The sequence below is a fragment of the Channa argus genome, chromosome 21, assembly GCF_033026475.1.
Source record: "Channa argus isolate prfri chromosome 21, Channa argus male v1.0, whole genome shotgun sequence".
NCBI classification, from domain to species: Eukaryota; Metazoa; Chordata; class Actinopteri; order Anabantiformes; family Channidae; genus Channa; species Channa argus.
Window position 1 is genome coordinate 16,317,628 of NC_090217.1, and position 25,380 is coordinate 16,343,007.

At 38.5% G+C, this 25,380-nt stretch overlaps 1 protein-coding gene and 1 long non-coding RNA gene across 7 annotated transcripts; one reads left to right on the forward strand and one right to left on the reverse strand.

Moving 5' to 3' along the window:
* The first annotated feature begins 1,651 nt into the window (after positions 1 to 1,651).
* Positions 1,652 to 25,063, forward strand: cmah (cytidine monophospho-N-acetylneuraminic acid hydroxylase). Of its 3 annotated transcripts, XM_067489435.1 has the most exons (15): positions 1,652 to 1,948; positions 13,494 to 13,704; positions 13,787 to 13,878; positions 15,721 to 15,830; positions 16,216 to 16,406; positions 17,005 to 17,085; positions 17,173 to 17,239; positions 17,389 to 17,470; positions 17,575 to 17,712; positions 18,325 to 18,460; positions 18,594 to 18,737; positions 20,357 to 20,543; positions 21,352 to 21,468; positions 24,010 to 24,125; positions 24,507 to 25,063. In XM_067489435.1, the coding sequence occupies exons 2-15, from the start codon at positions 13,499 to 13,501 to the stop codon at positions 24,586 to 24,588; spliced, it is 1,749 nt and encodes a 582-aa protein (XP_067345536.1). In that variant the 5' UTR covers positions 1,652 to 1,948; positions 13,494 to 13,498; the 3' UTR covers positions 24,589 to 25,063. The 3 variants fall into 3 exon arrangements, with proteins under 3 accessions (XP_067345536.1, XP_067345538.1, XP_067345537.1); XM_067489436.1 differs by lacking the exon at positions 1,652 to 1,948 and having other exon boundaries at positions 12,410 to 13,704; XM_067489437.1 differs by lacking the exons at positions 13,494 to 13,704; positions 13,787 to 13,878 and having other exon boundaries at positions 1,655 to 1,948.
* On the reverse strand, positions 4,003 to 10,160 carry LOC137106350 (uncharacterized). 4 transcript variants are annotated; one of them, XR_010911923.1, is made up of 3 exons: positions 6,603 to 10,160; positions 5,439 to 6,427; positions 4,003 to 4,690 (listed from the first exon to the last, which is right to left on the reverse strand). It is a non-coding gene; the product is annotated as an uncharacterized lncRNA (long non-coding RNA). The 4 variants fall into 4 exon arrangements; XR_010911922.1 differs by having other exon boundaries at positions 4,004 to 5,710; positions 6,204 to 6,427; XR_010911920.1 differs by having other exon boundaries at positions 4,004 to 5,770; positions 6,204 to 6,427.
* Positions 25,064 to 25,380: the final 317 nt, after the last annotated feature.

The following is a 25,380-nucleotide window of genomic DNA, read 5'->3' on the forward strand; positions in this document are numbered from 1 at the left end:
GGAAAAGTTATTACCAGGAAAACTATGTAAAGTGTCAAAAAAATAAAGTATCCAAAGACAAAAACTTTTGTCAATGTGACTAATAAACTATTATAGATGACCCTATCAGATTATTAATACTGATGTGATGTATTTTGTTGTTATAGGCAAGCTGTAAGTTATAGGAAGATGTTATAATTACGGTTGGGTGCAAAAGTTTGCATCCCCTTATTTTAAAATGGTAAAAAGATTAAAAGTGTTTTTGTTTTTATATTATATTTAAAGTAAAGTTACAGAAAAATTTGGAGAATTATATTAAGGTAAAGGTTTGCATCCCTATCGATAAGTTCATTAAAATTAAAATGAAGTAATTAATATCCAATGAAAGAACATTGGTGCTAAGAAGGTTTTCATATTACGTTAACGAAAAAATCTTTGTTTTAAAATACGAGGATGAAAGCATTTGCACCCAAATGTGTGTGTACTCTATTGGGGCTAAATTGAGCTTTGTACACTTGGAGCTTCTTTACTGGAGACAGCTCGGCCACTGATGATTCAGCTGGTTCTGTTGATGTTCCCTAATGATAATTGCTGTAGTTGAGTGGACTTGATTATATCCCATAAATGCCTCCTTCTGTTACATCATACACAATATGCTGTTAGACGTTTGCTTAATGGCTTCTCGGGAAGGGAGGCTTTTCTGAATTAAATCAGTGTTGCCTGGGTTGCATTAAATAATAAAGAGCACGTCATTGAAAGGAACAACTTTGAATACATTTATTCACGCAAGCAGCTCTGTGGAGCATTGCTGCCTCGCAGCTAGAAGCTCCCCAGGTCAAATCCACCTGCCACCTTTCTGTGTGGAGTTCACACGTTCTCCCTGAGCTTGCATAGGGTTCCTCCGGGTGCTCCGGTTTCCTCCCACAGTCCAAAGACATGCATGTTAGACTGGTGTAAGTGTGAGTGCCTATGGTTGTCCCATCTGTGCTCTGCTTTTAGAGAGTCTACCCCACATCTCATCAAGACAAATCCAATTTTGACCTGTTTTTGTACATTGTAGAACACGTAGAATTGCTGTGTGTGCAATTGTTGTTTAGGAATTTTTATTTACGGATCTTAAATATAAGGATTAGACATATTAAAAAATATCTGCCAGGTCTTATCTGCCAGCTGTCTTCACTTCCTGTTGTTTCCAAGAGTTCAACCTTCTTTTGACGAACATGGAAAGATTTCTGTTGGGGTTTCATTTTTAACAGTGAGACATCAACGTTAACATTCTGCAAACCAGAGGTCAAATATTAAAATGAACAGAGAGTAAACAGGCTAAATGTATTTCAGGGTTATGACCTACTGTTCAGTGCCTTAAACCAAAAAACAAGGAATAATTCAATGCTTTATAAAACAATTCACTTCCTTTTTGTATAGACATGTAGCTTTTTACAGGGATTATTACCCCACACAGTTATTTATAATATGCAGTATTGTGTTCATCTTCCATTAACAAACACGCAACAATCCTATTGTTTCAGAAAGTGCATTCAAATACAGAGAAACAAAGACATGGCCAACTAGGCAATGAAAGAATTTTTGTAGGGCGCACACACCCATGAAGATCAACTGTAGGGGCACTGTGGTTATCACAGGAAATGAAACTAAAGAACAAGGTCATGACAAGTACTCAATTTATCGCAAGGTTATGAGCAAACGTGAGAAAATGAATGGAATTAAAACCCTTTAAAATAAATAGCAATGAAAAGGTGCTTCATTACTTTCTCTCTCTCTTTCTCTCAGAGGAGGGAAGTATTAGATGAAGCACGTCACTTTCATATTTGTCTAATTGTTCTCTGATACAGATACAGCAGAAGTGACCCCAGGCCCCCTAGCTTGCACAATTGTCATGAACTAAAACCAGACCTACCCGACTCCGGCCGCGGTCATTTGGGAGAAAAGCAGGATCTTTCATTTGGAGGTGAGTCCAATTTTATGCGGTTATCCTTACTTTTGAAATACAAAAAATAAAAAATAAATAATAATAATAATAAATGAAGAAATCAAATTTCGTCAGTGAATCTAAATGATAGTGATCAGAGTGACAGCAACGATGATAATGAAAATCATACGAAATAATGGTTGGATTTACAGCTATTCTGCTCCTCACTTTCAGCTCACATGAAGTTACAATGCGCAACAAACGCGACTGTTCAAAAAACACGAAGTGCTGAGAAACGCGTACTTCTGTATAGCTTCAATATGTTTATTAATTCCTGGCAGCCGGCCATAATATCCTTATCATTATTTTTCTTATGATTATCTGAAAATGGTGAAACTGTCCTGAACGGAAGAGCTTTGCGCAGCGCGCCTGTCCGAACCATCCCCACGTCTGCGTCTTTTCCCTTTGCTTGTCCATGTGAACAAAGTCGCGTAGATTAAACTTTTCAAACTTTTTATTACCGACCTTGTCAACTGCAAACTGCAAACGCGATTACGATTCCTGAGAAACTTAATTCCAAGCAGTGCTGTGAGCAAAATAAGAATTTTTTTGACATGTAGCGTAAAACGTGAGTTGTAAATATGTTGCTACTAAACATAATAATTACATTTTACCACACGTGTAACATAAGTGTTGTTTGTTTGTCTTTTGTTTTTTAGCCTAAAAAAAGGTAATAAAACAGGAATAATGGCATCAAAATATTTGGTTTCGATTTGTGGACACGTTTCCTGCATTGTTGTACTTCATCTCACTGGGATAGAACGAGTTTGTCAGTATTTAGCAAATAATAGTGTCCAACTACTACAAAACTGTTGCTCTTGATAAAGTGATGAGCTTAAAACGATGATAAGAGTCCAGTAGCACATTTTCCTGTAAATGTAAGTTGAGCTCTTCTGCAAATTGCATTACAAAGAAACGACATTACATTTATAATGACTCTTAAATTATAGCTCTAAACTGAAAATTAAAGAAATTACAAACACGATTAAAAGACAATCACATTAAACATCTTGTTAGGTTTAGCTGCAAAGAATGTTCGAACCATATCATTTGAGTTATTATGCAGAGCTTTTTGGTGCATTCATTGTATATGAATCTGCAACACTTTGCATCATTCTTACTTCTCAATATCGATTACACTGGTGCTTTACTACACTTTTACTATATATCTAGACCATTTTATGTTTGTGTGCGTTAAAGGACGCCTCCACTGATTTTGAGCTTGCTTCTTAATGGTTCCAGTTTGGGTAGTGCATGTAATTAAATGCCATAATAGCTCCCATTGACTTCGTTATAGCTAAATATCTCTCTACCTTTGGCTGAAAAATGCCTCCAGATGACACCACTTGCAGGACCTCTCAGTTCAGATTATGTTATCTTGTTGCTCACACTATGAAGTTTGTAATCATGGTCAACCTGCTTTTCCAGAGCTCCCCTCAACTTACACCATCTGAACTCTTAATGATAAAAAAAAAAAAACTCTAGTTTTTCAGCTACAATTAGAGAAATGTTTTAATATAGTGAAGTACCAAAAGCATAAGTTTAAAAGAATTCACGTACATTTACACCCTTAACTAAATGCTTATAAAGCAAGTTGAAATTTGATGACTTGCATTCATGCACGTCCCGGCCTGCTTACGTTGCTTACATGCAACGATGATTAACTGGGTTACTAACAGGTTTTGCTACCTATAGGGTGGAGTTAGACTCTCCATTCACTTTGCAGGATATCAGTTTGTGTCGCAGCTTTATAGTCATGTCACTGTGTGAAAGAAGATAGCGAGTCCACCCTATTTCAGATGCTTGCTGCTGATAATAAAACCTCCCAGCATTTTGCTGAATGAGTAAAGCTGGTAGATGTGTGGCTTGAATGAGACAGCAGTTTCAAGCAAAAAAAAAAAAAACCTTATGTACACACATCAGTACAAACAAATATACCGCACTGTTGTGTAAGTAAGTAGATGAATTAGTCTAAAAAGGAAACAAAAAAAAAAAACAGATAAGTAATAAGGGAAAGATGTAGGTCCTCCAGCTAATGGACACTGTCAAAATGTCCAAAGGTATAGATTGTTGTGCCTCGCTATAAATCACTTAAATTATTACTTAGATGACTGTGGCACAGCCTCCAAGACTGAAAGAGAAACCGAGCAGCCACTAATGATGTGTGGGGGTCACTTAATGGGAATTTGGGGTGCACTTTAGTCTTTTTGTCATTTCTGGGTATTTTGTGGTGATCATGGTGTCTCTTATTGTCATTTTGTCTTTTCTTTCCTTCCTCTGTTTTTTATTGTAGCTTTCTCTCTTTTGTGGTCATTTTCTGTGTCGTAACCAAACTTTATCACTTTGACACAATAAGCAGAAGCATCGTGCTCCTTTCCCCCCCAACGTCTTATGCACAAATGAAGGGAAATAGTGCAGCCATATTGTAGCCGCTACACAGAATTCAGACAGGCAAAAGAAAACAGATACCAGAGAGACACACCCATGTGTTGATAAAATATTCAAGTAGAATGAGGAACAATATACTGCCTTTAATACATTAAGACGTAATTTTAGACATGTTGACCACACTTGTATCATGTGACTGGTTAATCAAGACACAACTATGTCTTGACCTTATTCTCCAGACATTTCCCAGCAACTGGAAAAGAAAAAAGGCGCCTGGAAAATCAAGGGAATGAACAAATATATAGCCCTGAGTCTTTCTGGATGAGTCTGCAGCTGCAAGGTGAAACAGGGGAAAGAAAATGATCAATTTACCGGCACCAGCATCAGCAGATATCTTACAGTGTAAAACATAGAAAGCAACAAGGTCCAACAGGGCTGGTGCAGGAGGACTTCATACAGTCTAAGACTTCTATTGTCTCCACAGAGAACAACATGTACCAGACTATTCTTAACAGTTCTCCACATTAATAATTGACCCCCAAAAAAAACCCCACAAAACAGTGTAAGGATGTGTGAGCAAACATCATCAAACTAATTAACAGAACTAATTAAAAACAAAAAACATTGCCGCAAGGAGGGAAAAGAATCCAACATGAAATGAAAACACAAGACTGAGTGAAAACACAAATGGCGTCAAAATTCCGTATAGTAGATAAACTGAACACCAAGCATGAGTTTCTCTATAAGTGAGGAAGAAATCCTGAATCTGGTTGAGTGAAGTAGGGGGATCATCAAGAGCTGGGCTGAATGAACTAACCATTCGTGTTTCCTCTAACAGTCTGGCGTTAACACACAGCTGCCTAACTCTTACATAAAGACAGTCAGTTTTACAACTGATGTTAAGATTTTACCGGCCACTTTAAATGCGTATTGTGGCCCGACTCTCTGTTATATTGCTGAGCTGTTACAAGCATACGAGTCAGAGTGCAGGCTCCAATCATTGTGACTGTTTCTCAGACCAAGCTGGGGCAATGGTGTATGTCATGCCAAAAATGACCATATCTGGTCTTAGACACCTCACGTGTAATCAGTAAAGAAGCTTCAACATCCAGGACGTCTTTTAGGGTTTGATTATCTTGAAAGAGAGAAGAACATCGTCAGAGTTTCAGTTCACCATCCTATGCACTTATAAACCTCATACATCAAACATTAGTTTTAGAACCTTCTGTTGGTGGGCAGAACACTCTCCACCCTCAGGCTACTGCCACCAGCCCCCTTTTCTCCTTTTATGGAAACCTTTTCCCGTTTCAGCACTTTGATAAGCAGCTGTGAGCATGGAGGGACTCGGAGTCACTGCAGTGTGGGATGGTCTGCTGTTAGACAATAACTGAACTGGGAGCACTTCTGCAAACACTTTGAGACAAAACATGTAAATGCAATCATTTAATCAGACTTTGTTTTCCATCACAATTCCCTCTTTTTGATTACACACAACTGAAGTCATCAGATGCACAAATTCATAAATATTCAATATGCATCCTCATAATGTTGTATTGGAAATTCGGGCACTGTTTTTGTAAAGCACAGATTGGACAGTATATAGCAAATTTACACATAGTGATTTTCATCACTGGAATCTGTGCACAGGTCAACATCACGTTATAAAAGAGGAACTAAATTCTTTGCAGATGTTATATCAATAAGAGTCATCTGATGAGTCATAGCAGTCTGTGACTCGCATAATTAGACTTTTTACACGTGGGATAAAACAACAAATGTAAAATGTAAAAAATTGCATGCACAAGTTTAGAAGTAAGCAAAGACAATATAGCAGGTTTCCCTTTACCAAATATCCGGTCGATCCAGTCGATCCAACCAGTATTTACAGTTTCATGCAAATTCCTCCCTGAGGGACCGAAGAGCCTCTAGGGCTCTGGTGACACTTTCATCAGTTGCAGTATTAGGAATGAAAGTGCAACATGAGTCTCCAAACATCACACAAACACCTTCTTTCTCAGCAAGGAGCAGGTCTAGGTCCATCCTGTTCTGCCGGCTGCTCCGCCAGGTGTTCTACAGCATCAGAGGTGTAATGTAATATATGTAATTCATCCAATCAACATTTTTATTAATGGCACAAAGACTCAAATCCTGCAGCTATTTGGTTTTTAATTTTCCATCAAATTATCTTTTATGGACACTGCACTTCCTCCCTGGAGAGGTGGGAGACGTCATGTTTGATTCTTACCTTTGATTCCAAACATCACCCGTGTTCACCTTCCTGTCCAGTTCTAGGACAGAGTCCGTTGGGGTTTTTCCTCCGCAGATTCACCACACGTCTTTCAAAGCATGTGTTTTAGTCGACCAGTGTACTGTGGCACAAGGAGTCTCATTCTGTCTTCCATGGTGTTGTTCTCACTGTTGCTTTGTTCGCGGCTTGGGGATTCAGAGTGCAGGCACTTGCGCTCGTCCTCTTTGTCACTGCTTTGTGGCTGTGTGCATCATTTGGAAGGGTCCGTTCCACCTCCTAGAAATCCTTCAGGTGGAATAGAAAGAATGTCCTACACCTGCTAATGTATTGGAAACATAGAAGAAGACAACGTCTGACAATACTGCAACATGTCATTTCCCCAAATTTGGAGATTTCCCAGACATTTTTATTATTTTTTCCAAAATCCCCATGTTCATTAAAACAACCGGAGAAACCTCAGTCCATGGAGACTTTCTTCGTTTTTTTGAGTACGTCAGTCATAACAACACAATATCTTTTCTCTCAATTGGCCATCAACTCAATTTAAAAGTCAAAGGGTTTATCAGATGGAGGATTTGCTCCCTGTGGCTTTATTAATGTCACACAGATAAAGCAAGATGGACAATATTTCTGTGCATATGATACAAACCCCCTTGTTAAACCATTGTTGCTGTAATAAATCAACATTATTATGTTAAAAAAAATCAGATTGTTATCAGATTCGTGAACAATTCAAACATTGTGGATCTAAAAGTCTTCAGTTCCTCTTCTATGAGCCACAAATTCAGCATCTTAAGCTAAATAATACGATAAACATCACATTATGTAACAACAGCAAAATCTTCTTGGTTCTCTCCGGTGGTGGGACGGTGCGATGCAGAACCATCTGGAAAAAGTAACATTGGAACTGAGTTAAGAACATTCCATCCATTAACAGTTACATTAGGCACATCAAGTAACACGGTATCGTATCTCAGACATCTCACTGTAGAAATGGGATGAGTTTCTGCTGCTGGATTAAGAGAGAGAGAAAGCTGCATAAGGAAGCAAAAGAGTTAGATCAGCCCAAACCAACACAACCAGTACAACACGATTTAATTCCATCAGTGGCTTTTTGTTTTAGAGCTTTATGTTTTTCATCGACAGGTTATCACAGGTTAAATTAAGGCTCCCTGTGACGTCAGGGTGTATTATTATGTGACCTACTCTACAACAGGGACAGCTTCATGCCCTTTGAGTGGGAAAGGTTAAAATGTTAGATGATTCACACAGGAAAGAATCATTAGCTCATCTGATCTTAACCCCTCTCATCTCGGCTTGCACCTCTGTCACCATGTGTTTCTGATGAGATAAAAGTGTGTGTGTTTCCTCCTCAGGCACAAGAATGCAAAACGCAAATAAAAGCTGAAAATATCCCAGTTGATTCAACCTCAAGTTGCTACCAAACATGCACAGAAGAAGACTTTTTGACACAATAGGCTAAAATTCCCCACCAGTGTTATTCTGATTTAGCTCATGAAAATATGGGGAGCAGCGTTTGAACGTCATAGAAACAGTTTTGTTACTCATTCAGCCAGGCGGCACATAAGTGATCAGACCAAAAAACTTCACTGAATCCCCTCTTTGTTCATAAGGAACATCGGGGCCGTGTGAAACATGTTCTGTACAATGTAAATCACTTCCTGACACAAACAAGACAGACAGATGTGTGTTTGTACCGCAGGGCAGTAATACTAATTCACTCACGCTTAAAATTCTCCCGGTGACTAAGAGCACGAGTGCAAGTGGGTGTGACTGCACTCTGAGCCCCCAAGCCGTGAAGACAGCAACAGTGAGGACAACACCATGGTAGACAGAATGAGCCACAGTACACTGGTCGACTAAAACACATCCTTTGTTAAGACGTGCGGTGAATCTGAGGAGGAAAAACCACAACGGACTCTGTCCCAGAATGTGTACACAGGTGATGTGTTTGTGTTGGTGTGTGTTTGTACATTTAAATTATTGAACACTTGTATGACGTCGGATGTGGTCGTCAGATAGATCCACAACTTACTCATTATTTATCCAATCAAATCTATGGGCTGTAATTTTGAGAACATGAAACCATCATTAAGAGATCGATCTTGAGCATCAGCACAAGGCAACGACTGAGCCAAATACTCTTTTTGTGGTTTTTCCAGAAACACCAACCTGTACATTGCTCATTTTGCAGCTTCAGTTGACTTCAGTCCGACCTAATTCCTCCAAGTCAGGAAATTGACTCTGTCCCTCAGCATTTAAACACGTTGCTCAGTCAAATCCACATTTATTCCAGCATGCGTGAGCTTTATCAAGCAGCTGTCATTGCATTTTTCTGGGAAACTCTCAGTGCAGGTCTGAGCAAGCATTTCTTCATTGCAGTTTGCAAATCAGTGTGTGTGTGTGTGTGTAAGCATGTCTTCATTGCAGTGTGTGTCAGTGTACATCAACTCCCTCCTTTCGATCAGGCATCAGCAACTGCCCCTGGGGCACCAGCTTTTCCTCCACCCGTCACTTCGACTTCTCAGGACGCTCCCTTGGTCCGTCCGCCTCAATCCCAGAGGGACAGTCCTTTGCACAGTGTCCCCTTTGCCCACATGTGTGGCGTCCATCTGCAGCTCCCTCTGTCTCTCCATCGTCCACAATATCATCCTGTATTGCAGACTGTCTGGGCCTGACACTTTGACCAGGTTTTTCTTTCTCTTCCATCTTTCCCCTCCTGAGGTGATCGCAAATGGGGCAGATGATGAGAATGCAGTAAGGGAGGAAGATGAGGACGGAAACGCGGTGGAGTCGGGTGGTGGCTGTTGTTGTGGGACCGGTTGTTGTTGCACTCGTTCACGGCGTCCTTGCAACTGGTGGTGGTGGTGTGTGTTTTCTGCTGAAGCGTTATCTGTGTGGGGCATCTGTTCTGTGTGGTGCAGCTGTCATGAGAGTTTTGTTTCCCCTCAGTCGTCTTCTCTCCCTAAACTCTACTTTGTTTTTCTTGGTTCACTTATTTAACATTATGTTAGTTACACATCTGTTTTTCTGTTTTTTTTTTTTTTTTCTGACGCTCTTCTTGGCCTTCAGTTTCTTTTCTTGATTTAACTTCTTTTTTCGTCTTCCTCTAATTTTGTTAGCTTTTTTTTTTTTTTTTTTTAAAGCAACCTCTTTGAGGAAAGCCCAAGTCCTCAATCCAGATTTTCAAACATTTAAGACTTTCGTCACCACACTTCTAACAATCGGACTGCGCGGGGTCCGTGCACGGCCTTCAACGCAGACGTCCCCGTGAGGGTAATATTTAGTCAGTCACCATAGGAGCTGCTGTGCTCAGGTCTCCTTCTCTACACTGATTCTTTCAGCGGAGGTTGAGACTGGAATTTGTTTTCTTTTCCAGGGTGCATGCAAACCATTGTTCACTGTGGCTCCTCCTGTGACCACTCACAGATCCTGCCAACAACAAGTGTAATCAGTGAAGAAGCTTCAACATCCAGGACGTCTTTTAGGGTTTGATTATCTTGAAAGAGAGAAGAACATCGTCAGAGTTTCAGTTCTCCATCCTATGCACTTATAAACCTCATACATCAAACATTAGTTTTAGAAACCTTCTGTTGGTGGGCAGAACACTCTCCACCCTCAGGCTACTGACCCCAGCCCCCTTTTCTCCTTTTATGGAAACCTTTTCCCGTTTCAGCACTTTGATAAGCAGCTGTGAATATGGAGGGAGTCAGGGTCACTGCAAAGTGGGATGGTCTGCTGTTAAACAATAACTGAACTGGGAGCACTTCTGCAAACACTTCAAAACTAAACACGTATATGAGACAAAGTTTGTAAAGCATTTAAAACATCCTTCAAAAGTACACTGAGTACAAGTTGCCATTACAACTAGGTAAAATGCTAAGAGTCAAATGCAATCATTTAATCCGACTTGATTTTCCATCACAGTGTTACGGTCCTGTCCCTGTATTTAGTTGTCTAGCTTTAGTTCCTGTTTTGGGGTTTTATTCTTTACACATAACTTTCTCGTTTTGTTCCCTTGTCCTTTTACACCCTGCTCTCCCCATTGTCCTCTGCCAGTTTGTGGTATGTATGTGTGTGTAGATACTCTGTTTGCATCCTGCCTACATCCTGGCTTCCTCCTGCATTCTTCCTGATCCCCATCTGGACTCTGTCATGGCTTTGGTCTGTGGTTTGGGTCTCCTCCTGTTTGTTTCTCCCGTTAATTTCCCTTTGCCTCTAGTTTAGTTTGTTTATGTTTTATTCTTTTCATTAGTCCCCAATTCATTTATCTTCATTACCTGTGTGTTAGAATTAGTTAAGGTCTTGTCTGGTACCTGGTTTTACCCTACTTTGTGTCTGTCTTGTATGTGTGCACCCCGTTGGTTTGATTAGCCGTCCTGTCAGTCGTTTACTCTGTTCGTCTAAAGTCTGTTGTTACCTTTCGTTTGTCCTGTAAGTTATTACCCTCCTCGTGGAGGGATTTTTACTTGTTAACCCTTCCTGTTTCTTTATAAATATATACCCTTTCCTTTATACCTCCTCTTGCCGTCTCCTTACTTGGGTCCTTTCAAAAGTACTTATACAAACCGTAACAAATGGAGAAGATGAGCAGGGATGGTGACTGAATCTGTTAAAGCACTGGCTCGGTCCTGTTTGGGCTGCGAAACAGTGGCCTTACGGTCGCATGGAGGAAGATTCATAGACGGCAGGTGTGACAGTTTAAAGATGGCCTGAGACAAAATTTTGACCGAGTTAGAAATGTGTGACTGTTGCTATGACTTGCGTAAGCCTGCTCCTCTACTAACCAACCAAGCAGGAGCTCCGATTGTTGTCTATACACAGAAAAACCACTGCAGCAAGAACACGATAACTAGCTTCATTAGCTTTGGTTCATTGTTCACAACTAGAGGCACATGGTAATGAAATTTAATGAATTGTATCAAAGTAGCTTTTATCAGTCTACATACATCAATACATACATCAAAGCTGATGCTGTACCTTGTTTTTAGCCTTTAACAGCCTTAAAAAGGTTTTTTTAAATAGCACAGTCTAAAGGTGCATTTAAGCAGGAGCCTGTTTTTCAGTAAGGTGATTGGTTGATTATATTTAAACAAACCATCCTATTTAAAGGGAGTCACACCATTCAATGCTACATTATAAGCTCTTATAAGCCTATAATTATGGTTTAGTTGGTGACCTAACACCTAGTAGGTTTAGTAGGTGTTACGTGGTGCCTGTCGCAGTTGGAAAAATAAAGTGAAGACTTCATTTACGCAGCCGTAAAGTGGCTGTGAGCAGTCATTTGTTGCTGACATCTCTTAGACAATAAACTCCTTCGACAGAATGGATTTCAGTGGTTACTTTATACATTAGTCATCAGTCTTGAGCCAAACTCAATCCAGTGCAATAGTCACAAAGTAATTCATACGGGGTCAGAAATACGAGACTTTCTGTTTCAGGTTACTATCAGATTGATTAATAAAAACTGAAGCAGCAGCACGAGATAAAAAATGCAGAGGCATTCAATCCGCATCGTGTGCTTTTTATTGAAAGAACATTAATAAATGAATATCGTTGCTATTAACTATCAAATGGGGGGGGAAAAATCGTTGTACAGGTTCTGTTTATAAACAGACTGATATCCTCTATTTAAATTGTTGAATCATTTTTTGATATTTTTTCAGTCCATGATGACAGACTTATAACCAGTAACACATAATAGAATGTATTTTAATGGTTATTTAACACAATGATCTTTAGTCTAAATAACTGTTGAATCATAATTACATAAAAGCCTGAAGGACAATTTTACAAAGCAAAACCTACTGCAATATCATGTCTGTGATAACTTTTATGTTATGTCACATTATCACATCTATATGCAGCAATTGCACTGAAAATAAACATAGTTTAACAAACCACAAAATAGATAAATAACTAATTCAAACATTAGCTTCAGCATGAGATTCTTCCCACATTGAAAATAATCTGATAATTAAACCGACGTTCACTTTGTATATTTTATTTCAATTGTATGGTTGAGCTCCTAATATCCAGGATGTGAGCAAACAAATCGCTTGTCAATTTGTAAATGTGAACTGCTGTCTAATGAAGTTACAGTAATAACCTATAAATTAACCCGTTAAAAGCAAAATCATTTTTTAACCCCCTAACTGGTCAATGTAATTCGCCTTTCTTGACAAAAATGATCCAAAACAATCTTTCATGTCAAAGTAAAAACACATCTTTACAAAGTGATACCAATTGCTTCTAAATCCACCCTGTAAATATCGGAATTTTGGTGGCAGTGATGATTTAGCTTAGTAAGATGTAAATGTCAGGGAATGAAAGCTAGAACTTTGACCTCATTTTTATCTGTTCATCTTAAAACCATACGTCTTTATTGTACAGACATAAATGAATCGGTCTCCTTGTTCCAATACTTTTGAAGGGGCCTGTGTAATCCAGCAAAAGCATGATTGGTTTGACTAAATATAAGCGTTAAGATGTTATGATAAAATTGGTGGTCTTACTTTGGTGAGGGATTCAAGAAAGAAAAGAATGAAGTTAAAAATAATTTAAACCTATGTTTTGAGTTTTACCCCTGCAGACGTTATCTTACTCGTATCTGATGGTCCAACAATTACTCCACTCCGGAGATCGTTGCATGATGAACACTGAACATTTATTGTACTTGTTTCTCAACTTAGCTGATAACGGACTTAACTTTGCTCCACTTGATGTCTCTCTAGGAGTCTGTTCGTTTCAATAGCCGAGCCGAACTGGACTCTCTTGCAAGAAAACCTTTGCTAGGCATTGTTTCCTTGACACACAACAAAAACCCCTGGTTGTACTACTTTAAATTTACTTTGATCTGGTGTCTAGATAACATGACCGCTCAAACACCCAACGTGGTGCTAACACTGGATCCTGAAGCAACCGGGTTACTCAAACACGGAATCAACTTCAAGAAAAGTCCACAGAACAATAAATCATACATCATATACAAGAGCAGTGACGGCTTTAGAGCTTGCAGGAACCAGTGCAAACATCAAGGAGGATTATTCATCAAGGACATCGAGGACCTGGACAACAGGTGAGCTTGTTCAGACTGTTGGGGATTTTGTTGTGTCATTTTTTTTTTACATCCCAGCTGACAGGCTGCTCTGCTCTCACAGGACTGTTAAATGCACTAAACACACCTGGAAGCTAAATGTGTCAACAATGAAATATGTGAATCCACCGGACAGCTTCTTCCAGGACGAGCTTGGTAAACTCTACTAATAAATTCTACATCTGCCACCAATCATTTAGATCAGGTCACTGTGATACAGGTACAGTACTAAAAAAAAAAAGAAAAAAGACCAAAACTGTTTGCATGGGCTAAAGAGACCAGAATTTAGTGTGACCTCCCTTTGCAAAACTTGGAGGAGGAGACCAAGAAATTTAAGGCCATAAATTCTACTTTTACATGGTTTTGGCCATACTATTTAAAAATCAATGAGTGGGCTCAAAACATTAGAACCACCTCTTAATATAATATAATATTATATATGTTTCTACTATGATACATAATATGAGTCATACTGGAGTAGAAACTCCAGTATGACTCACCCATTATAACCTCAGTAATAGTAGAAACAATTAATTTACCATTAGAGGATATTTTTCAACTTTTAATATTCTAGTTAACATAGGACTGGACACATGGTACTGACAACTTTAAATATTTTTCAAGTAGTCATCATGAAATAACCTACATTATCACCATCAAAGCAATTAGAGGCATATTTAGAAATTTACATGACGGCGAAACATTGACAGCCCTAAAAAAGGGAAACAAAATTATAGCAGAACTATGCTCCAAAAATCATATCTTTCTGTGGGAAGTTGTTGTGTTCTGTGACCCGGAACTCATTTATCTAGAGCAAAACAAAATAAAGTCACACAACAGACTGTGCATTTCTTTAATTGATAAAAGAAAAAAAAAAAAAAAGAAAAGGGAAAAATGCAAAAAAAAAAAGTGGAGGAAAATAAAATGTAAATGCTTTCTCACACCACGTGCTTGTCTACTGATCTAACAGTAAACCATTTAGCTAGATAAACTTCCTGGTCCCACCCTGTTCAACGTTATCTTGATTTTACTGACCGAACCCGAGAATAAACACGATCCAGAGCAACTGCTGCTGAGACAACAAGCCTATGGAAGAACAAACTGGTCCAAGATCATCTGACTAATATGTTAATCCACATAAAAAAAAGCAGGGCCCAGATCCCTGGGCAGAGGAACACAAAGGTCCGAATGGGCTACTAAATATGGGAATGACCCCCGCAGATACAAGAAAAGTTCAGATTTTCAGTTTTCATTTGATAGTATTCGAACCTTTATGTGTAAAACAACATAGAACACACCACATAGTGTATCAAAAAGCCAATTTTGATATCTTCAAAACTAATGGAACATGTGTAACAAATCTGTAAAGATGGATGATGATTAAGAAAACAAAACGCATCTTATTGTTTTTATAAAGATTATGCTTTCAAACAGATTTAAGTTAACTTAACTTCAATGCGACAGCTCTGATGTTTGCAAACTGTTACCTGAATGTCGGATGTGGTCAGGACGCCTCATCTGTGTAAATATATGATGTTGGTGACAGCGGGAAACTAGGACAGGGTGTGTAGGTTCACCTGACCAAAAAAAATGAGTGTACTTTACACCTGGCAAACAAAATGTGTTTGCTTTAAAGCTTAAGGAAAGTAAGCTGACAGTGACAGAGAATAATTACTATTAATAATAATTATTTCTGTTTTTGCACTGGAGAACATTCAGAACAAAGTAAATCACTTTATATGACTGATCTGATGTCTGCAAACAGCCACATGTCAGCTTTAAACGGGACATAACGTCTTTTGTGTTGATCTATGTGAATACATGACGGGGCGTGTTTGTTTTGTTCACCTGGGAAACCAAATGTGTTTACTTTAAACCTTAAGGACAGTGGAGCTGACAGTGACAGAATGAAATTACAATTGTTAATTAAAACATAAATATTAAAGTAACTCACTCCTGCATATTAAGCATGTACGTATGCTTTGTGGCACCCAACAGAAGTAGAGATTCGTGATGATGGTGGGCTTCAGCTTGTTGAGTTATGCCCCACTGACCCCTGGATGGCTGATGCCCGAGAGCCTGAGGAGCTCAAAGAAGGAGAGGTTAAAGTACGTATGCTGTTATTTACACAGTGTACCTTAAAAAACAACAGCACATGCACCAAATAAATGTATATGTAATATGTAAAAAAAGTTAATTTAATTTATTTTTGTGGAGACTTTTACTGCAAACTTTTGAACACAAACTAAAAAAAAGCACAATGTGCGTTCAACTATTGCTAACATGACTAAATTGTACAAAGTTTGATTGAACTCAGTGTCTCTGCTGAACAGTTCCATGATCAAAGCTCATGGCTTTGTACATCATCCTGGTTGAATATCGCTGGGACAGCAGCCACATCTATTTTCAACTTATTTACATTAATCTTACACCAAAAAAATAATGAGCCGTGTAGTGTTGTGAAACCTGCCACCTTGTGAACTTCCTTATCAGGTGACGTATCTCACCCACGCCTGCATGGAGCTGCAGCTCGGCCGAAGGCGGTTCATGTTCGACCCGTGGTTGAAGGGTCCTGCATTCGCCAGAGGCTGGTGGCTCCTCCACGAGCCCCCATCGGACTCTCTGGACAGACTGTGTGCAGCGGATCTGATCTACATTAGTCACATGCACTCTGACCACCTCAGGTATACTACAGGGAACCTACACTCCAACACTGAGTCCAGTTTAAATAATCTTGAGTTCGATAATGAATTTGGTTTAGATGTGGTTGTTTCTTTGCACAGAAGAGTTTTAATTTTGTGATTGCAGCAACAAACTCTGTTCACTGACAGTGGTTTGTTGCTGATCAACCTCGCTCCATCCTTTCTTCTGATAGACTCACGTTCTCTGGGTTTCTCTTTAAACCAAATCTCATTGCTTGTGGCTGAGATGTTTTTTGAAGTTCTTTTGAGACACACTGATGTCATCGAATTCACAACGAGCAAATATTTGTTTTTTCTTAGTTTCAGCTTTTAATATGTTTTCTTTGTGCCATTTACATTAAGAAAATACGTTTTCAAATGATTTACAATTTATTGCAACATTATTTACATTTCACAGACCACTTTTCTGGGGCCGTATAATTTATTTTGTATGCGATACCAGCAACACAGTGCTTTATCTTTTTGCATGCTTTAATTTAAATTGTTTAGCTGTCAGATTCATTGCATTCACAATTTAGAAACTGAAAACATATTCTGCCTTGAAATTAGGGTAAATTGTTTCTTTCTACACTGTTTCCAGTTACCCCACACTCAAGATCTTGTCAGAGAAGAGGCCAGATATCCCCATTTATGTTGGCGACACGTCGAGACCAGTCTTTTGGTTAGTACAGTCACAGAGCTCAATGTAATCCATCATGATTATGTCTTTAGATGTGTGTCACTAACAAAAATTGTTCACGTGATACAGGTATTTAGACCAAAGTCAAGTTAAGCTGACTAACATCAATGTTGTTCCGTTTGGGGTCTGGCAAAATGTGAGTCAACGTAGCAAAAATCACTGAAATGATGATTTAAAAAAAAAAAAGAACATTTCAAAAACAGTGCATATAAAATAAATGAAGAGAAATGTAAAAATAACAAAACTGTAATCAAGTTGCTTGTCATTAAATCCATTAACCATCAGATTGATGAACATCTGAGATTCATGATCCTCATGGATGGTGTACATCCTGAAATGGACACCTGCATCATTGTTGAATATAAAGGTGCATGCTTCTTAATTATTATTATTATTATTTTTAATCAACTAGAGCAATTAGACCTGCCAATTTAAAACAACAAAAATGTGCTAAAACTACTTCAAATACAGGTCACAAGATCCTGAACACTGTGGACTGTACCAGGCCAAACGGGGGCAGGCTACCACAGAACGTAGACTTGATGATGGGTGACTTTGCTGGGGGGGCATCTGGATTTCCAATGACCTTCTATGGAGGGAAATACAGCGGTAAGCCCCACTTCAGTGGTTAGGACTTCACCTTAGAGCCACTTTTATAATGTTTGTTTCTTTATAACTGACCACAATTTAACCCAAGTTTAGTCTATTTTCGAACTTCAGACCACATAGCATGATGAGAACCTACTGAACCTACTGCGAAGTAAAAGTCACCTACTGAACCATAATATGGTCTGACCTTAAAATGGCTCATTGAACGGCATAAATTCTTCCTGATCAAGTGCAATTATGTGCATTTTATAGTCAAATGCTTTTGCATTGACTCACCAACTGTACATGACTAATTCTTTTCTACTTTATATTCATACAGCACTTACATTCTACTTTTTATACAGAAATTGCATCAGAAAAATCTCAAATAAGATATATAATTTAAATTGGATAGCCCAAGGAACCGTATGTGTACTTTTACTTCTTTAATGACATTTTTCTGATTAACTAGCACTTTTAAAGTCAGGGAGCCCTTTTTTTAGTATAGAAGTTCTTTTGATTTCTGAAATGCAGGTATTTAAATTCACATAAATGACAAATTTTAAGGTTCAGTTTATTTTGTTGTAAAGCACAATGCTGGCATTAAAATGATGGCGTTTAACTTATGTACAGACTCATGGAAGGCAGATTTTATCAAGACGGAGAGGAAGAAGCTGCGGAATTACAAAGCTCAACTGGTGAAATCGCTGCAGCCGAAAATCTACTGCCCGTTCGCTGGCTATTTTGTGGAAGCTCATCCATCCGACAGGTAGAGTTTGTGGTTTTTAATGCCATTTATATTGTCACTGTCACACCTGATGCCTCTAATGTGTCTAGTCCTATTTCATATTTGGTCAAGATGTGACATGTTGTTTATCTTCTCTGTCTCTGTGTGTGTAAAGATACATTAAGGATACAAATTTTAAAAACAGCCCCGACGACCTCAATGGGCTCATCAATGAGGTTGCGCCAGACATCAAGACATGGACACCCAAGCCAGGCGCTGTGCTGGACCTTGGCCTTGCTCTGAAAGACCCCAAAAAAAGGTTAACAACCCCTCACACACTGTGTGCACACACCTGATAATTGTAAAGTTGTGGTGGACAGGAGGAGGTTGATAGGTGTACGAGGAATATGTATGTTCAATCAATCGGGAGCTGGAAGATACAGTACCATCTTAGATGGTCGGGGGGTGGGGGGGTTGAGAAGCAGGATTGAGAACCACTGATTTAGATGTAGAGATAAGGTTAAAAGTGAGCACATGTAAAATGTCTCGTATCTCTTGAAACAGGAGAACTGTGCTCAGGTAACAGCTGCAGGGAGTGATCACGATGTCCGAGTTGAACGAGGAAGTGGGTCTGTTCCACTGATAATCTTACACTAGTCTTTTGTGTTCTGGTGGGAACACAAAAACGTGTGGGTTAATATATAATCTGGTTGATAATGCTGTGGGAGGATTGTGCATCCTGCCGTGTTGAAAGCAAAATGATCACCGTCAAACTTTTAGATATCTTTATGTCGCTGTCAAGCTGTTGTAAGAGAAAACCGCTTTTGATTAAAACCTGTGACTTACTGTGTATTTAAACTGTATTTACACTGAGACTGACTTCTTATAATATAAATCAATAAATTAACAATAAACAACAACAATAAATTGTTGGTTATTGAACAGATATTGACATATTTTATAACAGCTGTTTGAAGAACAGTTGTTGTGGTCTTCTCTGCATGTTCCAAGCAATTTAGAAATATGTCTTTACTGTTATAATAAGGCCTTATTTTCCTACTCTGCATACGTTTATGTGGACACTCTGTAGCTTGTCACATCTAGATGAACATTTTAATATACAATATGTTGCAAACAATCCAACTGATGTCACTATAGTCACTGTCAAGTCACTATAAGAAGAAAGCCTTTTGTAGAAGATGAAGACGTTTAACATCTTGTTGAACGAAACATGTAACTATCATCAACTTCTTTTCCTCTTGCACCCGTTGCCCACTTGTAGTCAGTGTTGTGTGCTACAAAACTCTAGTCTGAACATTCGGATGAACCACAAGACCAATGGAAGCTCTGATCACAAAGTCTGACGCTGGTTGAGACTGGACTTGGGGAAAATGTCTTGAGAAGTTGTTTGTCATATTGACTAATGATGGACTGTTGTTTCTATTTACTTGAGTGGTTTCTTCTATAATGTGGACTATAGTAGAGTAGTTGAATGGGGCTATTTGCTGTGTACCAACACCACCTCATCACAACACAGTATAAATCATTCACATCCACTGTTGCCTATGGTTTGCTCCAGGGTGAATTGTTGGGTTCTCTTTATACATCTTTATAATCTTGACTTTATTCTGTAAAGTGCCCTGAGATGACTTTGTTGTGAATTGGCGCTGTATAAATAAAGTTGAATTGAATTGAATGATACTGGATACCAGACACTGCTTGATACTGCAGATATTGCTGCACTTGTCTGTCCGAAATCAAGAACCAATAGCTTGATTTCAAAAAGTTCTTATGACTGCACTTTCTTAACAAGATGTTCAATCTAATTACTGAATTAACAATGTGAACAGAATGGCAGAAATGGCTAAAGATCTAAATTGTTATTGAACAAATCTGAAGTTTAATCCTACATTTTTGTGAATATTTTCTTTACTGCAGTGCCAAACAGAGGGAAGCCATCATCAATCCCCCAGCCAGTGCAAAAATCTACAAGGACAGCTGGGATTTCGACTTGTATGTGGAGGAACTGAACAGTGCCATCGACAGTGAGATATTTAGACATCAAAACTGGATCCCATTTTATTACACCTGGGCGGGCTTTCAAAACTACAATCTGGTGGTCCGGGTAAATATCCACAGACACAGAGGATCCTCTTCGTTCTTTCACAGCATCTATCGTGGACACTTTGGTCTCTTCTTTTGCATCAACCTCCCTGACTGCAGCAATATATTAACGTGGTCTAACATTACTTGGCAAATAGATAATTTTTCCATAAAACAATTAGGATCGTGATCATGTTAATATTCTGAACAGTAGTCAAAAAGACAATTTCAATTTCTAAAAGACAATCTACCTATTTATCTAGATCTACCTATGTATGGATTCGTCTTTGTTCGGCTTAAGAAATGTGTGCTTTTATGAGTTCTACCATTTTAAACAACAAATGGCCATAAAGGAATAATAGGAATAATTCATATGTGGTGGCAACCGCTAAAAAATTCTAAGGTGACAAAAATATAAATATACCTTAATTTTACATATTTATTTATATACAAAGATAATTATTTATTTCATCCTGAGATTCCAGGCGGAGAGGTCACTTCTACAAGCAGCTGCTTTGTTGTTTCATATCAAAGCAGACTTTCTGCAGTCGGTTGGTTAAGATTGACAAAATCTCAAGGTGTTGGTTAAGATTGATTTTAAAAGCTATTACTTTACTATGTTTTCTCATTATTTCCTTACTTTCCTTACAGCTTTGAGTGGTTCTCCCCGACTGCTTTCTCTCCAAAGTTGCAGTTTCGTCCCTTGGCTTTCAAGCTCATATTGAAACTGAATCTTACTGACTAAACATTCTTTGTTTCCTCTGCTAACATGTTCAAAGTGGGTTTGTTTGTTTGACTAAACGAAAATCTCCCTACATGTCTTTTTCAAGATGATTGAGACAGACGATGACTTTGAACCACTCGTCGAAGGTTATGACTACTTGGTGGACTTTCTGGATCTGTCATTTCCTACCACGAGGCCTGAGAGAGAGCACTCGTACTTGGAAGTGAGTCCCAAACCTCACAACCTAGAATTCGAGCAAAAATTGAGCTGACAATCTGAGCACACCTCAAGTACGCAGGCAGCGTGTTTCGCAACTGGGGAGCAGAAACTCTAAATGCTTCTTCACATTGCTTGGCTCTAATCATGATGACACTAAGTAGGCTTTAAGTGCTGTGTAATTACATTATTATAATCCTTTATAATTTACAAATTAATCAGGGTTGTGTTTGGTTTGGAGTCCATTAAGCCTTTTATAGACCATTATCAGAGCTATAAAATCTATCCTTTTAAATACAGGAAGCCAGTGCACAGTGAAGGGAAAGGATTAGAAAAGGTAAAAGATCTCAAAAGAATACTTTTTTAAGATTTTATATGAGATTTATTAATCATCCAGTATAAATGAATAATTACTATGGACTATGTCAGACGATATTGTGAAATTTCCACAGTAGCTTCCATGGGGGGTGGGGGTGGGTGGGGGGTGGGGGGGTTGTCTGATGCAGGACAACAGTCAGACTACTATGAAGCGGAAGCTGGCGAAAGATTTAGTTGCCGATAGGGTCACAGTGGTGGTAACTGAGAGGCTTGGAGGTTGGATATACATTAGATTACTTAGGCATTTATTTATTATATATATTATCTATTATTTTTTTATTATTTTTAGTATTTATATATTTATTTGTCTAATCCGTTCATTGCATTCATTCATTTATTTATTCTTGTAGTTATGTATAAGTAATTTTTCCTCTGAGGTAACTAAGCATGCAAGTCAGAATAATTTCATATTTATTTTAAATATAATCATTTTTAAACGTTAAAGAAAGATGGATCGGAGTTATGACCATAAGCATTAACAAATTTTGCTCGGCTGGGATTTGATCGTGACTTCCGCATCCCAACCTAACGCTCCACCCACTGAGCCACCAGGCAAATAAAGTGGGGTGGAAGCTTTTTCTTTCTTAAGATAATAGATGGATGGACAGGCTTAGTTTCCTTATGCTTCTGTTCAGATTGGTACAAGCTGCTTACGGCTCTGGATAATGTGTAATACAACTTTGCCATCATATTAGTTCTTTGAATTTCTAGTGTTGGTGGTGATTGGACATGGTTGGTTGTTGCGTTCTTCAGTCCAAGATGGTGATTTTGTGACTTCTTTCTTAGTATAATCTGGAAGTTGGTCTGGAAAGCAAATGAAAATGATGTCTGTGGGTTAAGGATCGTCTCTTTCATATAACTTTATTTTCTGTCAAATCAGTCACCTATGTATATTTCAAAGAAGTCTATGTTGATGAATAATAGAGGTCAGATTACGGGGGGGGGGGGGGGAGAAATGGATACGTTTGTGTCAGTGATCTAGGAGCTGGGGGCTGCCATCTTCAGTCTCCCACTATCTTGTGAGAATTTGATTTACAGCGACAGCGTCTCTGTAGCTGACTCTAAAAAATAAAGCTCGGAAAATGTAAAACCATATTAAAATGGCAATAAATCTGGTAAATATTTAATAAATGAAATTGAGAGTAACAGAATTGAAACACCATTAAGGATTAAACAAGGAATACTCATCACGGAAAGACCCAACTCAAAAATGTAATAACCAGTTTCTCAAAAATATTGACTTCTATCTGACTTAACGGATATAAAACAAAACTCCAAACTCCCTGCAAACAAGAATTCTGCAACAGTTTCACTTCTTCTTAAAAGAAAGGACCAACTTTACCATCAAGTTACCATTAACTCTCTAGTCCCCTCATAATATAAAAAGTCATTAGTAAACCAATAATTCATAGTGTAGAAAGTCATGGCATCAATAACTAATCTAGATCAAAATTATTTTATCAAAGGCAGAAACTCATCCAGCAATACATGCAGACGTTTTACCTTAATCCATCATTCATCGCAAAACCAATGCGTCAAATTCTCACTGAATAACTTTTTACAATCCTGACTTTAAAAATACCTCCATCATTTTTAAAGTTTTGTCTGAGGTTACTTCCATTAAAAGGGGTTTTTGCTCCAACCATAAATATATATAGAAAATATGTAAGTTGACTGGAATATGATTGTTTCTCTCTTATCTGTAGATAGTTAATGTTTGATGGGTTGAGTTTAACATACGAACATTTTTACAATAATGTCTTTATGACGTTTGGTGTGTTCAAGATAAGTAGATAAGACAAGATCCATTTTCTACTTTCATGTGTTGTGGTGAACTTGTTTACCTATGTGAAATGCTCAGGGTGTCTCTGATAATGGGCTGATATCAGTTGTAAGGTATAAACGCATTAAAGACATAAAACCCTTACCTGGCTATCGACCAGGTGTGGTCGGCTTTATGAGCAAACCTACTACGATGCACGCGAAAGTGCACATGAGTATGCGTGGCTGCAACGACTGAAGTATTACCATAGTACATTGCATAGTACAGTCAGTCTTGAACTGCTGCTCGTGGACAACAGGCAAATAAGCAATCGTGAAAATAAAAATGCAAAAACAAAACAAAAGTGTAACAGTTTGACACCGTGATGGTTATGTTTTCTCCTTCCAGATCAAAAACAGGGTTGGTGTGATGAGATACACAGTGCTGCACGGCACTCTCTGGGACAACCTGTACATCGGCTTCCAGAACCGGATAAGCCGAAACCCTGACGTCTACCACCACAAGTAAACGGGCGTTAACTCATTTTTCTGGGCTTGTGCTTTAACTAATCGGCCTCACTGGTTGCTGAGAGCTCCTCTGCTGTCAGAGCCGGGGCTTCACACTCTGATCACGCATCACACTTTGATCGGTTCAGCCGCTCTCAGTGCTAAACTGTATCTGAAACTCCACTCGCCACTTTCAATCAGCTACGCTATGTTCTGCTTCTCAGATCAACACGTCAGCTACCTTCAATACTTTAACTATTTCAGATGTTTTTAAGTTCAAGCTCACTTCATGTCACAAAGTACAATAAACCCAATAGCTACTGTAGCTCATATTTATTGTGGTCCCCACCTACTGTAGTAGAAATGTCCTAAGCAATGACTGGTCTTTGTGGCCTACAGGTTCTGGAACCACTTTCAGATAGAGCTGCCGCTCCATAATCCTGACTGGGACCAGTTTCTGCGGGAGGTGACCCCCAATTAAGAAGTGAGACACAGAGGGAGAGGAGCCAGGGAAGCTGAAGTGTTGTTTAGGGTTATGCATCTGGATTATTGGATTTTGAGGATCATGTAACCTATTTGTTGACGAACGGTTTCCAAATAAGCCAAGTAACTGTAATATGGCTGCACTGTTTTTCAAGATCTGACTTGTTTGTCACTCGTTCTGTTCTTTGTCATTCCGTGTATGAGCGCTTTTGGCGTATACAGTCTACAGAATTTAAATATTTTTTAAAATATAGGATTTTAGGATCAGGATACTTTGTGTTTCCATTTTATGTACTGAATAATTGACACTACAATGCTGCACCATACAATGCATTTCAGCTGACTGAATTGTAATGTAAGAGAACAAGAACCTTTTGTGGCACTGTAGCATCCATGGAATGAATTGAATCTGGTGTCACGGGAATGTAAAGTCTGCATGTTTATGAAAAATAAAATGCATATTATTTGACAAACTGAACTCTGCATAATTACATTATGCAAAAGCTAAGTGAGGAGAAAACAAGTGAGAAGAAAATTGTCTTCATTCAAAAGAAGGACTGAGGACATCTGCTGGTAACATTTGATAGAACAGATGGCAGGAAGTTGAAAATGAGAAAAAAAAAGTTATGTGTTTAACTGCTTTGTATAATCAGATTTATATTTGTTTTGTCAAAGAAAGCTGCTAAGATGTGAAGCATTTAAATACAACTTATAGGGGGCTGATCATAATCTAGCTTGTAGTTCTGCGTTTTGGACAATGGCCGTAGCAGAAAACCAAAGGATTGATGAT

Excerpts from the sequence above, each read along its gene's own strand:
- cmah (XM_067489435.1), top strand. The coding sequence starts at position 13,499 with ATGACCGCTCAAACACCCAACGTGGTGCTAACACTGGATCCTGAAGCA. Across the intron at positions 17,471-17,574 it reads CATCATTGTTGAATATAAAG|GTCACAAGATCCTGAACACT; the intron begins GTGCATGCTTCT and ends CTTCAAATACAG. Across the intron at positions 20,544-21,351 it reads ACTACAATCTGGTGGTCCGG|ATGATTGAGACAGACGATGA; the intron begins GTAAATATCCAC and ends GTCTTTTTCAAG.